Source organism: Coregonus clupeaformis, unplaced genomic scaffold (genome assembly GCF_020615455.1).
Source record: "Coregonus clupeaformis isolate EN_2021a unplaced genomic scaffold, ASM2061545v1 scaf0283, whole genome shotgun sequence".
NCBI lineage: Eukaryota > Metazoa > Chordata > Actinopteri > Salmoniformes > Salmonidae > Coregonus > Coregonus clupeaformis.
In genome coordinates, this window is record NW_025533738.1 from 335,001 (window position 1) to 354,083 (window position 19,083).

General features: G+C 46.6%; 1 protein-coding gene across 1 annotated transcript in view; it reads right to left on the reverse strand.

Moving 5' to 3' along the window:
- LOC121577779 (protoheme IX farnesyltransferase, mitochondrial) overlaps positions 1 to 19,083 on the reverse strand; it is a 74,322-nt gene that overhangs the window by 14,112 nt on the left and 41,127 nt on the right. The window contains exon 5 of the mRNA XM_041891664.2: positions 534 to 604. Within this exon, the coding sequence (XP_041747598.2) occupies positions 534 to 604 (71 nt within the window). The remainder of the gene's footprint in view (positions 1 to 533; positions 605 to 19,083) is intronic.

A 19,083-nucleotide genomic window follows, 5' to 3' on the forward strand; every position in this document is an offset into this window, starting at 1 on the left:
CAAGGCGCTCCCTGCCTCCCCACGGCGCTCCCTGCCTCCCCACGGCGCTCGCTGCCTCCCCACGGCGCTCGCTGCCTCCCCACGGCGCTCGCTGCCTCCCCACGGCGCTCGCTGCCTCCCCACGGCGCTCCCTGCCTCCCCACGGCGCTCCCTGCCTCCCCACGGCGCTCCCTGCCTCCCCTCGACGCTCCCTGCCTCCCCTCGATATCAAATGAGACAAACAATAACACAGAGCTGATATTACAGTGGTAACACTCCACTAGATCAGACACCAATATGGAGATAAGGGCAGTGTATTTGGTGATGGTATCCAGGTCTCACTCAAAAGAGAGGGTTTAACATCAAGGGATTTTATCCTGGATATGAAAAATATATTTTATGCAAAAATGTTGTGAGACAGAAACGGAAGTATAGAGACAAAGAGAGATGCTACGTCCCAAATAGCACGCTATTCTCTAGTGCACTACCTTTTGACCAGGGCCCATAAGACTCTGTGCTACATAGGGAATAGGGAAGTATAATTGCTAGTTTACCTTATCTGTCCTCTGACCAGGGGCCGGTTCTTTGTGCGGTTCATGTTGGAGTCAAAGGGCACCTCAAAGTACTGTGGAGAGAGGAGAGTATGGCTTAATGGACGAGTCACACACACACAGTTAATCTTCAGAGTCACAGCAGAGGCCTTTCAAGTTCTTCTCTGTAATCATTAATCCGGTCATCCCACCACTGCCCAAGCTGCCTGGCTCTGTCACCCACCGCCACCCACACCCCAGCTCACTGGCACTTTCCTAAATAACACCATCGCTCTGGCATAGTGGGTGTCTTAACCAATATCATCTTCTATGGGAGCATTAAAAATATCACCACAACTAAATAGTGGTGAACATACACTGAAACTATTCAGCCATGCAGGCCTTCATCAGACATCTGTAGTGAAGGAAAGTGACGGGAACAGCTCATGGCAAATCTCTGAGCAGAACAGTGTCCCTTTACATCACAGAGCAGGAACAGAGCAGTGTCCCTTCACATCACAGAGCAGGGACAGAACAGTGTCCCTTTACACACAGAGCAGGGACAGAACCGTGTCCCTTTACATCACAGAGCAAAAACAGAGCAGTGTCCCTTCACATCACAGAGCAGGGGCAGAGCAGTGTCCCTTTATATCATAGAGCAGGGACAGAACAGTGTCCCTTCACATCACAGAGCAGGGGCAGAGCAGTGTCCCTTTATATCATAGAGCAGGGACAGAACAGTGTCCCTTTACACACAGAGCAGGGACAGAACAGTGTCCCTTTACATCACAGAGCAAAAACAGAGCAGTGTCCCTTCACATCACAGAGCAGGGACAGAGGTGGGATGTGGTGGGGGGTGTGACGAGGGGGTTGGAGGGGTCTGGGCTACATAGGGGGACAATTATGTGGGAAAACGACTTATTTTTCTGTTTTCTGATCTACTCTGGGGGAGTCTGCTTCAAAGTGGCCCAAAGAGATCAGCTATGTGTGACTAACACATGGAGGTACTTAAACACAGGAACCGGCTAATCTGTGTGAGTGTGTGTGTAAGCCTACGTGTGTGTGTATGTGTGTGTGTGTATGAGCCAGCACCCTAATGAAGAAAACAGAGCACTCGCACCAAAGTCCAGATGACCAGAGAATATCAAGAACCATTACTTTTGAAATATGGATTGAATAAAATAAACAGATATTTCTCTCCTCCATCCTTAAATCACTGTCCGTTTGACATTGGAAAGTCTCCATATTTAAAAAACACCCCTGTGGTCGGTAATAGATTTCATATAGAGTACATTTATATTTTGCTAGAGGCCTCGGGGAGTTGGGTCATACCACTTTAGTGGCACAGCAGAGGGGAAACGTCTTTAACTGTGACAGAGGAGTCTGTCTGCTCTGGAGACCTGAAAGAATGGATCATCCTGACCTGCTGTGCCTGCACAGTGTTCAGGGAAGAAAAACCTCCTTGGACAGGCTAGCTAGATGAGCGGCCGCAAAACAACCTTCAGGATTCACCTAATAGGGCCCTGGTCAAAGTAGTTCACTAGCAAATATAGGCTATAGGGTGCCATTTGGGACAAACACAGTGAATTGTTCCCTATATTCACACACTACTGAGGGGATGAATACAACATTGATTGATGACCAACAGGTAATACTGTAAAAACAGGTGGGTACTCTACTAGTCAGGTCTAGACTGCATCCAGAGGTTTGGGTTGATAATTGATGTCTTTCATTTTGTTTAAGTGGCTTCTGGCAGCAGAGTTTGTAACAAACCCACAAGCCACCCACAGTGATACAGTTAGTGGAGGGATAAGCTAAGCTCCATAGCTTCATGTGCTCCATATAGAGTCAATCTTCAGTCTTTCCCTCTTTGCTCCAGCTGTGGTCCATACAGTGCTGGACTGGGCCTGGCCTGACTGTGGTCCATACAGTGCTGGACTGGGCCTGGCCTGACTGTGGTCCATACAATGCTGGACTGGGCCTGGCCTGACTGTGGTCCATACAGTGCTGGACTGGGCCTGGCCTGACTGTGGTCCATACAGTGCTGGACTGGGCCTGGCCTGACTGTGGTCCATACAGTGCTGGACTGGGCCTGGCCTGACAGTGGTCCATACAGTGCTGGACTGGGCCTGGCCTGACTGTGGTCCATACAGTGCTGGACTGGGCCTGGCCTGACTGTGGTCCATACAGTGCTGGACTGGGCCTGGCCTGACTGTGGTCCATACAGTGCTGGACTGGGCCTGGCCTGACTGTGGTCCATACAGTGCTGGACTGGGCCTGGCCTGACTGTGGTCCATACAGTGCTGGACTGGGCCTGGCCTGACTGTGCTGCAGACCTGGGTTCAAATTAGTGCTGGGTGATATGGCCAAAATATTAGATCACAGTATTTTTCTAGTTTTTACGGTATGACGGTATTTTATGTTTTTGAATAATAAAAGTTCTAGCTAAATATGCTTTATGGGAAGTGCATGGAAATAAATTAATTCTGAGTGGTTTTAATGAGCTTTCTCCATTCTGATTGTGTAGTAATCAAAAACCTATTTTGTAGCCTCCAACTCTGGTACTCAACCATGTCTTCATTGAATTTGTTTTAATTTAGACAGTCACATTTCTTTTGTCTTTGTATTATTTTTTAGGAAATGGAGGCATACTATATTTCCTTTATGAGAATAATTATTCTCGTCTTTGACAGTATTTTCCGCTTGTTTTGTTTTGTTTTTTTAGTCATTTAGCAGACGCTCTTATCCAGAGCGACTTACAGCTTCAATTGCAGTTCTTCCTTTCATGGTCTGCCGATTTCCGGGGGCAAGCTTGCCCTCCCGAAATTGTTGCCTTGTTGTGCTAGTAAGTTAGCTAGCAGTTCTCAGCTGGTAGCAGTTTCTTACTGGTGATGAAAAGGGATTATTGCCATCATTTTTGAGTGAATTATTTAATGTAACAAATCAAACATTAAAATATCGTTATAGAAGGTAAAGTAAAAATCCAAACCGGTCCGTGAATGAATACCGGTATATCATTTATGGTTTACCGTAAAAGCATGGGTTCAAATACTATTTGAAATCTTTCAAATACTTTGACCGTTTGCTCTAGCCTGCCCAGAGTGTCAGATAGGCTGAGTTGTCACTTTTGGGACTACTCTATTGGTCCATTAAGTCAGGCAAGCTCAATCAAGCACAGCTAAAATATTTGAAATAAATCAAATACTATTCTACTGGGTTGGGAACAGCTGTGGCTGCGGCTGTGGGACCCAGGGCTCAGGCTGAGGTGTTAATTATATTTCCTGGGTCAGGAAACACATCAGGATGTCAGGGGCGGCGGGACGGGAGAGAGGGGAGAGAGAGAGGAGAGGGACAGAGCTTCGTACTGCAGTTGGAGCCGCAGCCTGGGCCAGAGCAGAACTGGACCTCAGGCAGACGAAGAGCTCACATGCAGGACCAGTCGTTGGTCACATAAAAACACAACAATCGTTTCAGTTTCCAATAACGGCATCATTCTGACCTGTACATAAAAACTGACACCCCCCTATCTGACCCTCACATAACTGGACTTCTCTGTGATGTTCTCTCCCTTCAACGCCTGTGTGGGGAGGAGTATCGCTGAATACAGCCCTGGGGTTTGGAGCTGTATGGACACAGACACACTGGCTGGTTTGGCTATGTGCTTGTCCTCTATGGACGCCTGGTTTGATATGAATGTCATATTACAGTTACTCAGTGAGCCCACTGTGTCCGCCATGTGTCCCCAACACAGTGTGTCCTCTTCCATTCTCCTCCTGTCAGGTTTTCATCTGGATAACAGTTCTATCAGCCCTCTCATCTCAGCCCATTACTTCCCTACAACCACACAGTCCCATGTTACAACCACAGGTCTGTGGCTTTAAACAATTATGCAATTCAATTGTGTGTGTGTGTGTGTGTGAGCTTGCATTTGTATAGGAGCAGGTAAAGAGGGCCGGAGCAGTCCAAAGTTGTTTAAAGTGATGGAGTGTCAAATCAGCTAATTCAATCTGATTGGCACAATAACACAACCACCTGTCCTTCTAGTCACTTCTTGTAGAACAGGATGCTCAGAGGGAGATGCTCAGTCCACAACCAATCACATCACAAGGGCATAAATGTCAATCGGATATCCTTTTGAACAGTGGAAGGTCAAACACTCTATTAAGTGTAAAAGTAATAGAGAGCCTGAGTCCCTAATGGCACCCTATTCCCTTATAGTGCACTACTTTGGACCAGGGCTCATAGGGTTTGTGTCAAAAGTGTTGCACTGTAAAAGGGAAGAGTGGTATTTGGGACACAGTCATAAAGAGGCTCACAGCTAAAGCTGTAGGTTTTATATCTAGGACTGTAGTATTCAGATCCTCTGAGGTTGCACAGAGAGAAGACTCCCAGCCATCCTCTCCCAGCCAGTTAGATTGATGGTATAAAACTGAAAGGCGGTCCAGCCAGATGTCCAGGGAGAGCTGGAAGCTATGGAGGGGTTGTGCTGCTTTTGATTACACACACACACCACCACCAGAAGGACAATTATACACCAGATGAGGGCAGAAAACACAGGCGAGACCATAGATGGGGAGAGAGCGAGAGAGAGAGAGGGGGATAATGGGGGAGGGAGAATGCGGGAGAGCAAGAGATAGAGAGGGAGTCTGATGGAGCGAGGGGAGAGAGTTGGAGAGAGAGAGAAAATGGGTTACCTTACAGACAGTACAGCGGCCAGATCCTTGGGGTATCAAAGACAAATTGTGATCCTTCAACCACAACCAGGGCTCAATTGATAACAGGCCTTTCAGAGGAAGACAGAGTGTGTGTATGTGTGTGGCATTTCCGCTTCCTGTGGTCGACTTAGAGGAAGAAGATATCTGTGCTTTCTATCACACTGTGTGATTTATAGTGATGGAAAACACACACAGTGGGTCTTCTAGGACTTTCATGTCTGGTGAGAAACACAGAGACTGGAGGTGAACCGCAGTGCCATTGTGTCTTAGTGTGTGAGTCTGGTTGACGCTTGGCCTGAGTATATAATGGCTTAGTAAAAAGCTGGATAGAGCATCCATGTCACTGAGGAGAGAAAACATGTAGATGACGTAGCAATCAGTCCTACACACACACCTCAAGGACAACGAGCGAGAAGCTGTGTTTGTGAATGTGAGCTGTGTGGGCCCAGCTCCATCCATTCAGTCTATTACAACACACACACCAAAGCAGCTGCCTCCAGGCGTCAGTCATAACCACGGTAACAGTACAAGGTTCTGAGGCCCGCCCCATTGTGCACCTCTTACTCCAGCGGGGACAGGGGTTGACCTACCAACCTCCCCACAACAGACACCACCAGCCAGGCCACACAAACAACAACAGAAGCGTGACAGAGGTCAGGGCAAGAGACACGCCAACTATACACCCACCCTTAGCTGGGTTTCCTCAAGAGAAGCTGTACACTATCAAACCCACGGCAGCGTCAGCTGACCTAACATCTCTAACCGCAGTCTCCTTTCCCTCACCTCTTCTCTCCCTCACCCTTCTCTCCCTCACCTCTTCTCTCCTCCTTTCCCTCTCCTCTTCTCTCCTCCTCTCCCTCACCCCTTCTCTCCTCCTCTCCCTCACCCCTTCTCTCCACCTCTCCCTCACCCTCACCCCTTCTCTCCACCTCTCCCTCACCCCTCCTCTCCTGTTCTCCCCTCCTCTCCCTCACCTCTTTTCTCCTCTCCCTCACCTCTTCTCTTGCTCCCCCTCTTTTTGTCTCTGTATGAGGGAAACCCAGGTGCACTGTGTCTATACAGTAAACTCAAGCAAGTCTCTTCTTCTTATTGGTGTCCTTTAGTAGTGGTTTCTTTGCAGCAATTCGACCATGAAGGCCTGATTCACGCAGCCACCTCTGAACAGTTGATGTTGAGATGTGTCTGTTACTTGAACTCTGTGAAGCATTTATTTGGGTTGCAATCTGAGGTGCAGTTAATTGCCAATTTCGGAGGCTGGTAAATAATGAACTTATCCTCTGCAGTAGAGGTAACTCTGGGTCTTCCTTTCCTATGGTGGTCTTCATGAGAACCCGTTTCATCATAGCGCTTGATGGTTTTTGCGACTGCACTTGAAGAAACTTTCTAAGTCCTTGACATTTTCCGGATGTACTGACCTTCATGTCTTAAAGTAATGATGGACTGTTGTTTCTCTTTGCTTATTTCAGCTGTTCTTGCCATAATATGGACTTGGTCTTTTACCAAATACGGCGATCTTCTGTATACCAGCCCTAACTTGTCACAACACAACTGATTGGCTCAAACGCAAATTATCTTTTAACAAGGCACACCTGTTAATTGAAATGCATTCCAGGTGACTACCACATGAAGCTGGTTGAGAGAATGCCAAGAGTGTGCAAAGCTGTCATCAAGGCAAAGGGTGGCTACTTTGAAGAATCTCAAACATAAAATATATTTTGATTTATTTAACACTTTTTTGGTTACTACATGATTCCATATGTGTTATTTCATAGTTTTGATGTCTTCACTATGATTCTACAATGTAGAAAATAGTAGAAATAAAGAAAAGTAGGTGAGTCCAAACTTTTGACCGGTACTGTATGTCTTGGAGCTATGTGAACAACGCTGTGGCTTTTCACAAGGGCCTGAAGAACCAGATTAGTCTTCCAGAGTGCTTAATAAACTGAACATGCAGCAGGGACTGTCTGGCATTTAGGAGAGGAGAAACAGAAAGAGAGAAAACAGACAGAGAGAGACAGACAGACAGACAGAGAGAGAGTCAGACAGAGAGACAGACAGAGAGACAGAGCGGGGGCTGTGCAAAGGACAATATTTATTTCACACCCTTAGTTGTGGCCGTGGGGTGGGAGATAAAACGGCAGACAGCTGTGTCTGGTTGGAATGCTGTGCGTTGCTGGCAGATGTTCCTGAGGTGCTATATAGGTTCTTTAACCAGCCAGTTCTATCGCCCTCTGATCCAGAGACGTGATGAAATGACTGGGATCACCAGAGTTTGATCTAAGTGTGTGTGTGTGGGGGTTCTAGAGTGTAATCTAAGTACACAGAGAAAAAACCCAACTCACTCACAGTCTTACACTCTGGTCCATGTGTGTGGAGGTGATAGGGGACATTAACAAAAGGAGTTCAGACAAACTTTTTAACCAGATCCCTCCCCCTCTCTCTCTCTCCCTCCAACCCAGCTGTGAACTCTATATCAGAGGTCCTCATGGCACCATGTGCATGACATAGTCTATACAGAAACATACCGTGGGCTGACTCACACCAGACATATGGAGCTGGTAAGGGTTCCAGCTCTCCTCTCCACCTACTAAATCCCTCAACCATGGAGGTATAGCCTAGCTGTACAGTTTAAGTCTTATTTGGGGGTTGCTAGGCTACACGGCGGTCCAAGACTACATCATTACATCATCTCTCCTGTTGGCTGTGCTTGCAGGGCTAAGCTATACATTCCTCTGTTCCTCCCTCCCTCTCCTCTCACCATAGTGTAACACTGTTGGCAGTGAGTTGGCACAGCCTTGTCTTGATTAATGGGCTGAGTGTGGGACAGTGAAGTGCTAAACTGTCCTCATGTTAAATCATCTAATTACTGCAGAGCGGAGCGACATTACCCAGCATTACCCCTACAGCCTAGCCTGGCGACAGTAACTCCCTCAGGTTGTAGCAGGGGGAGCATCTCAAAAGGTACCCTATTCCCTACGTAGTGCACTACTTTGACCCAAAAGTAGTGCACTACATAGGAAATAGTGTGCCATTTGGGATGCACACTGGGAAAGCTAGGACTACACTAACTACAGAGCATTAGGCAGGGGCATGCCATATCTTAACCAAATAGAGGAGGAGGATGAGGTGGAAGAGAAGCAAGACGAGGAGGGGATGACATTAGGAAATGGAAAAGGAGGGTCAGGACAATAGTGTCCACATTCCAACTACAATTGCAGAACCCTTTTTTTTCTGGCATACTGATGTTTTTTGTCCAACTCCACCGATCCGATTCGATCACCGACGGTTTTTGTACCGGACGCTCCGGTTGTTAAGAAACCATAAAGAACATTTCCTAAGCCCTCGACTCCCTCAGCAGTGTCTCGCGATGGATGAGTGTTGTCTATTCTGGTTGGGCATTGGAGGCGGTTGGAGACAGGCGTCTTAACCCCCTCTGGCAGGGGTCCTGGGGGAGGAGGGGGGGGGAGGAGGAGGGGAGGAGGAGGAGTAGAGAGTAGAGTATCCCATGTAGAGGTGATGGAGCCATAGTTCATCATAAATACCACAAGATGTCATATTGCATCACTACGCTCATCGTTTACGGCAGCACCATGGCCCGGCTATAGCGCCTCCTACTGAGAGGGAGGGCTCCGGTTACAGTCTACAGTGTGTGTGTGTGTGTGTGTCTCGCCTACTCTGAGCTCTCAGTGGATAGTAGTGGGGATGATGAGATGGCTCTAGAACACCCAGAGGGAGCTATTCTGTTACAGGTTATGTTTCTATTATCTCACGCAGCAGGTAGACATACTGTACCTTCCTGTTTTGACCTTACTGCATATAGTCATCTGTAAGCAAACTAGCCAAACAGTGAAATGTGCATCCCACCAGCACCATGAAGTGATCAACAGAGCTGCTTACAGGCCATGGGTGCTACATAGTGCACTACTTTAGACCAAGGCTAATAGGGAGCCATTTGGGAGACAGTTCTTGACTCTGGTTGTGACCGTGGTTGGCATCAGAGACAATGGGTCTGAACGTATGAACAAATCCATGATCACAATACCAGTTCCAATTTCAAGCTTTGTTGCAGTTTTAGTCTTCTATCTTGGCTAGCGACCTCATTCTCCTAGTAGGTACTGAGTTGGTACAATGTCCCCACAATGAATGTCTTCCTAGTTCCCTCCCAATCAGACTCACTGCAGCCTAACACCCTGGCAAAGTAAACAACAGCGTATAACTAGGTGATAGGCCTGACATTTTCACTCCACTGTAAACACATACATTGTGCTAATAGGACAAATTCCTTTATCTGGGGCACTGGCTGGCCGGCCATATCTATCTCTGTCTCGGACTGATAAGTTAACACACACTCTTACTAACAAGAGCATTCCACTGAGGCTCCTGTTAATCATTAACTCTCCACACTGGACTAGTCTTCACACCCAGCCTCGAGTGTGTGTGTGTTTTCACACACCGGCAAGTTCCAATGTTCCAAACACTTAACATGTTTGAAGGGAAATATACACTACTTTGTGGGATTTTACAATCACTTGACAATAACTGAGGGTGTGTGAGTGAGATGACATGTGTTTCGCAAGCTTGTAACAGTACCTCTCTCAACAGTTTGGTTGGAAACCAGCTATGTGCATGACTGTGTATAGGGGGAGAGAATGAGGTGGTTTAGATTCCATCTCTCTCCTCCAGCTGTGTGGAACAGGAAAGGCTCTCCTCCAGCTGTGTGGAACAGGAAAGGCTCTCCTCCAGCTGTGTGGAACAGGAAAGGCTCTCCTCCAGCTGTGTGGAACAGGAAAGGCTCTCCTCCAGCTGTGTGGAACAGTAAAGGCTCTCCTCCAGCTGTGTGGAACAGTAAAGGCTCTCCTCCAGCTGTGTGGAACAGGAAAGGCTCTCCTCCAGCTGTGTGGAACAGGAAAGGCTCTCCTCCAGCTGTGTGGAACAGGAAAGGCTCTCCTCCAGCTGTGTGGAACAGGAAAGGCTCTCCTCCAGCTGTGTGGAACAGGAAAGGCTCTCCTCCAGCTGTGTAGAACAGTAAATGGGTTCCTAGGAAGGGTTCAGTCGGAATACTGCGCTGGGTCGTATTCATTAGGCACCAAACGTTACAAAACAGACTGAAACAAGGAGGGACTAACTGGTGGTGGATGAGGGGAGTTTCCCCCTACTATGTAAAGCACTTTGAGTAACTCAGTTGGTAGAAAAGCACTATATAAATCACATTATTATTAAACTTTTCTGCTATAAAATGTTTTGCCCTAGTGAATATAACCCAGACGGTGAGCCCTTGAGGTCTACGGAGGTGGGGAGCTCCTCTACGGTGTTCTCCCGACTCAGACAGTCAGACGACACGTGTCAAACATCTGAAGGAGGGCCTCCCTGGCCTGATCTCTCTAAACATGACGGGGCCCATCAGCACCTCTGGCAGGTTTGTGTTGAAGCCGTGGGCACCAGCGACCCACAGTTATATCCACTCATTCATCTGGACAGGGTCATTCATCAAGCTGCTCAAATCACACTGATAGAACGTCATGGAACTCTCAGAGAAGAACATTCACAGAGAGAACTAACAGTGCACTCTAATCCACTAACCTGGTGGAAACACAAGTCGGAATGCTCATAGTTTGGTTAGACAGACTAGACAAATGCCTGTCCATTTAAGGTTTTAGACATCAGACTTTGGAAAAAGCCCCTTTTTGTTTTAGTAGGATACAGGGCTAAGGAAAAGGAGAAATTGATTAAAATCCAATGAGACAATGTGGAAAACAAACCAAATATACCTTTCTTCAAGGTCCCCGTCAGGACAAGTTTGTGAGTTTGTGGCAGGAGGGCTGGTGAAAATGTCAAACTGACAGGCTTACAGACATTTTGGGCTATTTAGTTAATTTGATCATTTTGAGTGATCCATCATCTACGATAGAAATGCCTAGTCGACAGTCTTATACTTTCTCATATACACAAACACATGGGCACACCACTCTACAGGCAACAGAGAAAAACCTGTTCAAGTCTGATGATTCTCTTTTATCAGGGTCAAGTGGTAAGCGCTGTAGCATGCTGAGACATGGGTCACCTGCCTCCAGTGTTTTGTCTTTATGTCAGGGCTCCTTCTGAAAACAGCCAGACAGCCCTGCCGCTCACACAATGACACCCAACCAACGCTGCTGCCTTCCTCTGCATTCCTCAAACAGGGCTGCTTTCTTCTGCCTGCCTGCCTCCCTCCCTCCCTCCCTCCCTCCATGTTCTGTAAACTAGACAGAGTAAGACCGATGAAACAGAACAGTCGGCAGACAGTCTGGGGAATAAACAAGGCAGGATCAAGTTAACACAACAACTGCAAACATTTCAGATGAGATACATATGCTATGCATGCTAGTATGGATGCTATATGGAGCAACAGTCCAGTTTGACAGCATTTACTGTATCAATGAGAAGGACAGTTACAATTCAATTCCAAACCATCCTAGTCTTTGTCCCAAATGGCACCCTATTCCCTATGCAGTGCACTACTTTTGAGCAGAGCCCTGAGGACTAGGGTGTCATTTGGGACTCAGATCTAGTATTGGATCTCTCGTCCTCAACACACTACACAGCCACATCCTCCACTATAGCAGAGTAGTTTAGTAAAGCATGGAGCCAGCCTGCCAGAGAGCACATGGTTAATATCAGGGCTGTCTCTGGACATTTTACACAGGGAGCGAGTGGGAAGGAGAGATCCCTTCAACCATCACACAGAGGCTGGAGAGTTGATTAGAAGAAACGTCCTCCCACCATCTCTATAATCTTTAATTATGAACCAGGATGTAACTGTGGTTACCCACACCCTCTATATGAGGGGGTTAAAAGATTGCATTGATCTGATGCCCCCCACTAACCCGTTATTAGTTCAACACGCATTTGATTGACAGGAAATGGAATGAGTTAAAGGTTCAATTTATGCTAGCAATGGGGATGACAGCATAGTAACTGGTAAAACCTCAGAGAAAACTGAGGAGGTAAACTAGTGAGGATAAATACTGTACAATACTATTCACAAAAGCAGATGGGAAGTCCCTCAGTGAATAGACAAACTGAATGGAGAGTCCTTGTCATAGCCTGTCCATGTCGACTCCATGAGCGGAGCCCCAGAGACCTAGGCTCTAACAATCCCATCTCAGCCAGTTAGCTCCTATGATGCGTCCTGAAAATGAGTTGGCAACCATCTGTCACTTTAAAGCCACAACATGGTTTCTGAAAGACACGGTGCAAGACAGCGCCTTGGGAGGGTTGAGTAGGATCACTGTGTGTGTGTGTGTGTCTCTGGGAGGGTTGAGTAGGCTCAGTGTGTGTGTGTCTCTGGGAGGGCTGAGTAGGCTCAGTGTGTGTGTGTCTCTCTGGGAGGGTTGAGTAGGCTCAGTGTGTGTGTGTCTCTCTGGGAGGGTTGAGTAGGCTCACTGTGTGTGTGACTCTCTGGGAGGGTTGAGTAGGCTCAGTGTGTGTGTGACTCTCTGGGAGGGTTGTGTAGGCTCACTGTGTGTGTCTCTCTGGGAGGATTGAGTAGGCTCACTGTGTGTGTCTCTCTGGGAGGGCTGAGTAGGCTCAGTGTGTGTGTGTCTCTCTGGGAGAGTTGAGTAGGCTCAGTGTGTGTGTCTCTGGGAGGCTTGAGTAGGATCACTGTGTGTCTCTCTCTGGGAGGTTTAAGTAGGATCACTGTGTGTGTGTGTCTCTGGGAGGGTTGAGTAGGATCACTGTGTGTGTGTGTGTCTCTGGGAGGGTTGAGCAGGATCAGTGTGTGTGTGTCTCTCTGGGAGGGTTGAGTAGGCTCAGTGTGTGTGTCTCTGGGAGGGCTGAGTAGGCTCAGTGTGTGTGTGTCTCTCTGGGAGGGTTGAGTAGGATCACTGTGTGTGTGTGCCTCTGGGAGGTTTGAGTAGGATCACTGTGTGTGTGTCTCTGGGAGAGTTGAGTAGGATCACTGTGTGTCTCTCTCTGGGAGGTTTGAGTAGGATAACTGTGTGTGTGTGTCTGGGAGGGTTGAGTAGGATCACTGTGTGTGTGTGTGTGTCTCTGGGAGGGTTGAGTAGGATCACTGTGTGTGTCTCTCTGGGAGGTTTGAGTAGGATCACTGTGTGTGTCTCTCTGGGAGGGCTGAGTAGGCTCACTGTGTGTGTCTCTCTGGGAGGGTTGAGTAGGCTCACTGTGTGTGTGTGTGTCTCTGGGAGGGTTGAGTAGGATCACTGTGTGTGTGTGTGTCTCTGGGAGGATTGAGTAGGATCACTGTGTGTCTCTCTGGGAGGGTTGAGTAGGATCACGTGTGTGTGTGTGTGTGCCTCTGGGAGGTTTGAGTAGGATCACTGTGTGTGTGTCTCTGGGAGAGTTGAGTAGGATCACTGTGTGTGTGTGTGTGTGTGTGTGTGTGTGTGTGTGTGTGTGTGTGTGTGTGTGTGTGTGTGTCTGGGAGGGTTGAGTAGGATCACTGTGTGTGTGTGCCTCGGAGGTTTGAGTAGGATAACTGTGTGTGTGTGTCTGGGAGGGTTGAGTAGGATCACTGTGTGTGTGTGTGTCTCTGGGAGGGTTGAGTAGGATCACTGTGTGTGTCTCTGGGAGGGTTGAGTAGGCTCACTGTGTGTCTCTCTGGGAGGGTTGAGTAGGCTCACTGTGTGTGTCTCTGGGAGGGTTGAGTAGGCTCACTGTGTGTCTCTCTGGGAGGGTTGAGTAGGCTCACTGTGTGTGTCTCTCTGGGAGGGCTGAGTAGGCTCACTGTGTGTGTGTCTCTGGGAGGGTTGAGTAGGCTCACTGTGTGTGTGTCTCTCTGGGAGGGTTGAGTAGGCTTACTGTGTGTGTCTCTCTGGGAGGGTTGAGTGTGGACAGTGACTGAGTTGAGAGAGCATAGTCAGTCAGAGGAGACCCCAGAGGAACGGAGCCAGGGTTCATGACCTCAGGATTGGGACACTTCTAAACGGCTGAAGACAGGATTGCTGACGTGATTTTACAGCTATAATGTACTGCGGATAATGTAGGCTATGTAAACTGGAGCTGCTCCTCCAATACCTACCCTCTATCAGTCAGTAAGCACTTATTAGAAAGAGGAAGTATCCTATCAGATAAAAGGTCTCCAAACATCAAACAGCCACAGAAACGACAGACACTTTAGAAGACAGGCAGACAGACAAAGCATAAACAGCTAATCCCAAGGATTTGGATTGGAGAAACAAAGGCAGTTTCAAGTCCCATCTTCTCCATTACACACAGCATCTCTCTCTGACACACACCTAGTAGGAGGAAATAATACAACCCCTCTCCCAGTCCCAGCTCCTCTGCAATTACCACTATGAGGGTAGGAAATGAATGGGCAGAGAAGCTGTGCCCTACCTGAACGACTGGCTATAGAACCCTTCATCTCTAGCTAAGGGGGGTGGTGGAGTGTGTGTGTGTGTGTGTGTGTTTGTGTGTAGAAGGAATGGTTGTATTTATTGGTGGTACAATCATGGCCGTGTCTGTATTTCTTTGTGGTACAATCATAGCCGTGTCTGTATTGAGATGGTAAGATCATAGCCGTGTCTGTATTGAGATGGTACGATCATAGCCGTGTCTGTATTGAGATGGTACAATCATAGCCGTGTCTGTATTGAGATGGTACGATCATAGCCGTGTATGCATTGAGATGGTACGATCATAGCCGTGTCTGTATTGAGATGGTACGATCATAGCCGTGTATGCATTGAGATGGTACGATCATAGCCGTGTCTGTATTGCGAGGAAGCGAGTAGCAGGCAGATAGAGGTTGAAGATGAGGCGCTACTGGACCAGGCCCAGTTTCATCAGATAACTACTGGACCAGGCCCAGTTTCATCAGATAACTACTGGACCAGGCCCAGTTTCATCAGATAACTAGTGATGACACCAACTCACTGTGTTTAGCTATTGGTTAAGTGAGGATACCAACTTACTGTGTTTAACCATAGGTTTAGTGAGGATACCAACTCACTGTGTTTAGCTATTGGTTTAGTGAGGATACCAACTCACTGTGTTTAGCCATTGGTTTAGTGAGGATACCAACTCACTGTGTTTAGCTATTGGTTTAGTGATGACACCAACTCACTGTGTTTAGCTATTGGTTTAGTGATGACACCAACTCACTGTGTTTAGCTATTGGTTTAGTGATGACACCAACTCACTGTGTTTAGCTATTGGTTTAGTGATGACACCAACTCACTGTGTTTAGCTATTGGTTTAGTGATGACACCAACTCACTGTGTTTAGCTATTGGTTTAGTGATGACACCAACTCACTGTGTTTAGCTATTGGTTTAGTGATGACACCAACTCACTGTGTTTAGCTATTGGTTTAGTGATGACACCAACTCACTGTGTTTAGCTATTGGTTTAGTGATGACACCAACTCACTGTGTTTAGCTATTGGTTTAGTGATGACACCAACTCACTGTGTTTAGCTATTGGTTTAGTGATGACACCAACTCACTGTGTTTAGCTATTGGTTTAGTGATGACACCAACCCACTGTGTTTAGCTATTGGTTTAGTGATGACACCAACTCACTGTTTTAGCTATTGGTTTAGTGAGGATACCAACTTACTGTGTTTAACCATTGGTTTAGTGAGGATACCAACTCACTGTTTTAGCTATTGGTTTAGTGATGACACCAACTCACTGTGTTTAGCCATTGGTTTAGTGATGCTATAGAAGATACCACAGACATAATGACAGTATCTCCTTCAGACAAAGCAACAGTTAAGTAATTGTACTGCCTGCCTGCCACACTCCAAACGCTTTCAGGTTTGTTTTGTTCTTGGTTGACAGAGACAGGGAGATTTCTAAGAGCAGGTGATCTAGCAGGTAAGCCATGGAGAATCAGGAAAACGGTTATTAAGCATCAGTGTATGGAGAACTAACGTCATTTCACACTGTTGGAAAATGGAAAGATGAAGTAAGGCGAAAACAAAGAGTTGTACTCCAGATGCTGTGTGCCTGAGGTGGAGAGAGCTGTAAAGAGTAGAAGGATTGTCATGTGGACAGTAATAAATGACTAGAGCGTGACAGGGTCTGACAGTTTGCCAAAGTGCCACACCGCTGCGGACAAAACAGTGGATTCCTCCATTATTCCAGACCACCTGTAGTCTACCCAGAGCCCAGAGCCCCCACTCCCTCCACACTGCACAGTCCCACCTCGCCTCACCCTGGACTGGCAGGTAGGTCTAACCCAGGTGAGAGCACAGCAGATTATGGAAACCTATGTATCAAGGTAGTAGACTATGATTTCCTGTTTTTAGCAGAAAACCACCATTAGTCAAAAGAACCATAGGGGGACCCTGCAAAAGACTGCTCTTTTGAGACATATACTGTCAAGTGGCAGCCTATACTTCTTAAAAGCCAGGCAAGGAAATGTGAGTACATATTAAAACAAGGCAACAGTAAACATGTCGTCCCCCACGAAAAACGCAGCATCCCCTTCGTCCAATCACTGTAATTTTGTAAATGCCGGATCTCTATGGCAAGACGCATCATTCACCCAAGTTTCGTCAAAATCGGGACAGTGGTGTCAGATATCGCATTGGTCAGCTAGACTCATATCCCTAAGCATGTGTGCCAAATTTCATCACTCTTGAGTCAAACAGATCGAGATATAAATATGTGCCCGTTATAGCGCCACCGTGTGGTCGATATGAATGTTCTTGCATATGTCGAGTCTTGACAGTGTTTGCAACATGTGTACCAATTTGTGTTACCATACGAATATCCTCGACTGATTTATATTAATTTATGTGCCAGACCACGTGAATGTTTAATGGTCAAAAGCGGCCATGTTGTTTTAGGTACTAGTCTGGAAAATATTGCATTGAGAGACCTTTGTCTATAGATGCCACAAAATTTCGTACAGATCTTATTTCGGTGCCTGAGGAGTGGCATTTTAAGTGTTTTTCACAAAATTCTAAACGCCGGAAAATCCAGCATGGCGGAACTTACGGGTCCCTGAGGTAAATGTCTTCCTTGTGAGGAGAGGGACCTACGTACAGAATTTCATGACTTTAGGTCAAACGGGGTGAGGGGCGTGACCTTTTAAAGTTTAGATTTACAATCTCGTTATACCACCACCATCTGGCAAATCACTGTAATTTTGTAATTGCCGGATCTCTATGGCAAGACGCAACATTCACCCAAGTTTTGTCAAAATCGGGCCAGTGCTGTCTGAGATATCGCGTGTGACTAACGTACAAACGGACAGAGACAGATCCACAGTCCCTCACAGATTTCAACTTTGGGGATAACTAGGGATGGGCACGGTTAATTGATTAATCTAATATCCGAACGGACATTAGTATCTGATTACTTGCGAGCAGATTCATTTTTTAAATGTATTATTTTATTATAGGTCTATTTTAGCAATGAAAAGGCTTTGTCTGAATTTAATAAAATGCTCCATGTGACATACAAGTATATCCCATGACATTTGACATTCTTAATTTAATAAAATACAATTATGAATGTAGTTTTTATGAAGTGCGCCCCATAAAAAATACATACTACTGATAGCCAGCACACGTTTCACGCGTGTAGCTTGTTGTTATTGTCGGGCTTCAGTCAGCGACACCATAGCCTAGCCCTAGCAGGTGACGTGGGATATTTCTAAATCAATGCCAAACGTAATAACAATTACGGAGTTAAGTTCCATAATGATAAGGAGTAGACAACAACAATCAACCAACAGGTAAGGCTGTTGTTTAATCTGAGCGTTGTTGTAGACAAGGTCGGTGAGTGCAGCAAAATAGTCTCAATTAGCCTTGCTAGTTAGCTAGTTGGTTAACTTAGCTGGTTAGCATAGCTAGCTTCTTTACATCGATTTCATGCAGTCAAGACAGGCACTACCAGATGGTATGATAGATAACCTATGGCAGCAACAAGTTTATCTAACTAGCACGAGTATGGCTAGTTTCTCTCTCTCCCTCCAGTCTCTCACACACCGGCCGCTGCCCTTCCCCCGCCAAGAGTGGCATCCTATTTTCCGAGTCACACAGCAAACAGGTGCCCAAGTTCTTAAAAATTGTTAACGAGGCAAATGGTGTTACAAAAAGTGTGTTACATGATGTCAAAATCTGTCCAGCAATAGAATGTAGCTAGCAACACCCAGACAATGATTATTTCCAAACCTCACGAAGCCCTAATACCTCACATCGGCATCGACAAGGTCAATAGATGCCTTGAAGCATTGGGACGGTTTGACTCAAGGCCCATCTTTATGCTACAATAACCCAATATATTTAGTTTTTTTGCTAAATCACTATCTCTCACCATCTGCTGTACCGTTAAATCACTCTGCATTCTCCTTTGTTCTATCTAGAACCATTACAGCTCCATCCGTAGCACATCGAATACATTAATACGTCAAGCCTTCCCCAAAAAATTTGGACTACGCCACATCTCTGACAAAGCTAAGCCAAGGTTTAGATGGCATCAGGTCCCAAACAAGACCCAAGGCATGATGACAGTTCTTGGTTAAATGCTTCCAGGCAGCCATCTTGGTTTTCCAGGCAGCAGTGACGCCCTTGGCCCATAAGCTGCTTGACTGGGTTAAAATTAGCATGCAGTGTTGGCTGGCAGGAAACACCATAAAACAGTGCTGCTTTTGTTAATTATCCACGGATCTCAACATGAAATGGAGGGTGCCTGTTTGCCATTGGCTGTGTTAGCTACCTTTGAGTGGGGAGAGAGGCGTTTCTGAAAACAAACAAGGGGTGTATCCCAAATAGCACCCTATTCCCTACATAGTGCACTACTTTTCACCAGAGTAGTACGGACCCTGATCAAAGTCAGTGCAATATAAAGGGAATAGGATGCCATTTGGGATGCAATCGAGGAGTTTCAGGGATAACATCAACCA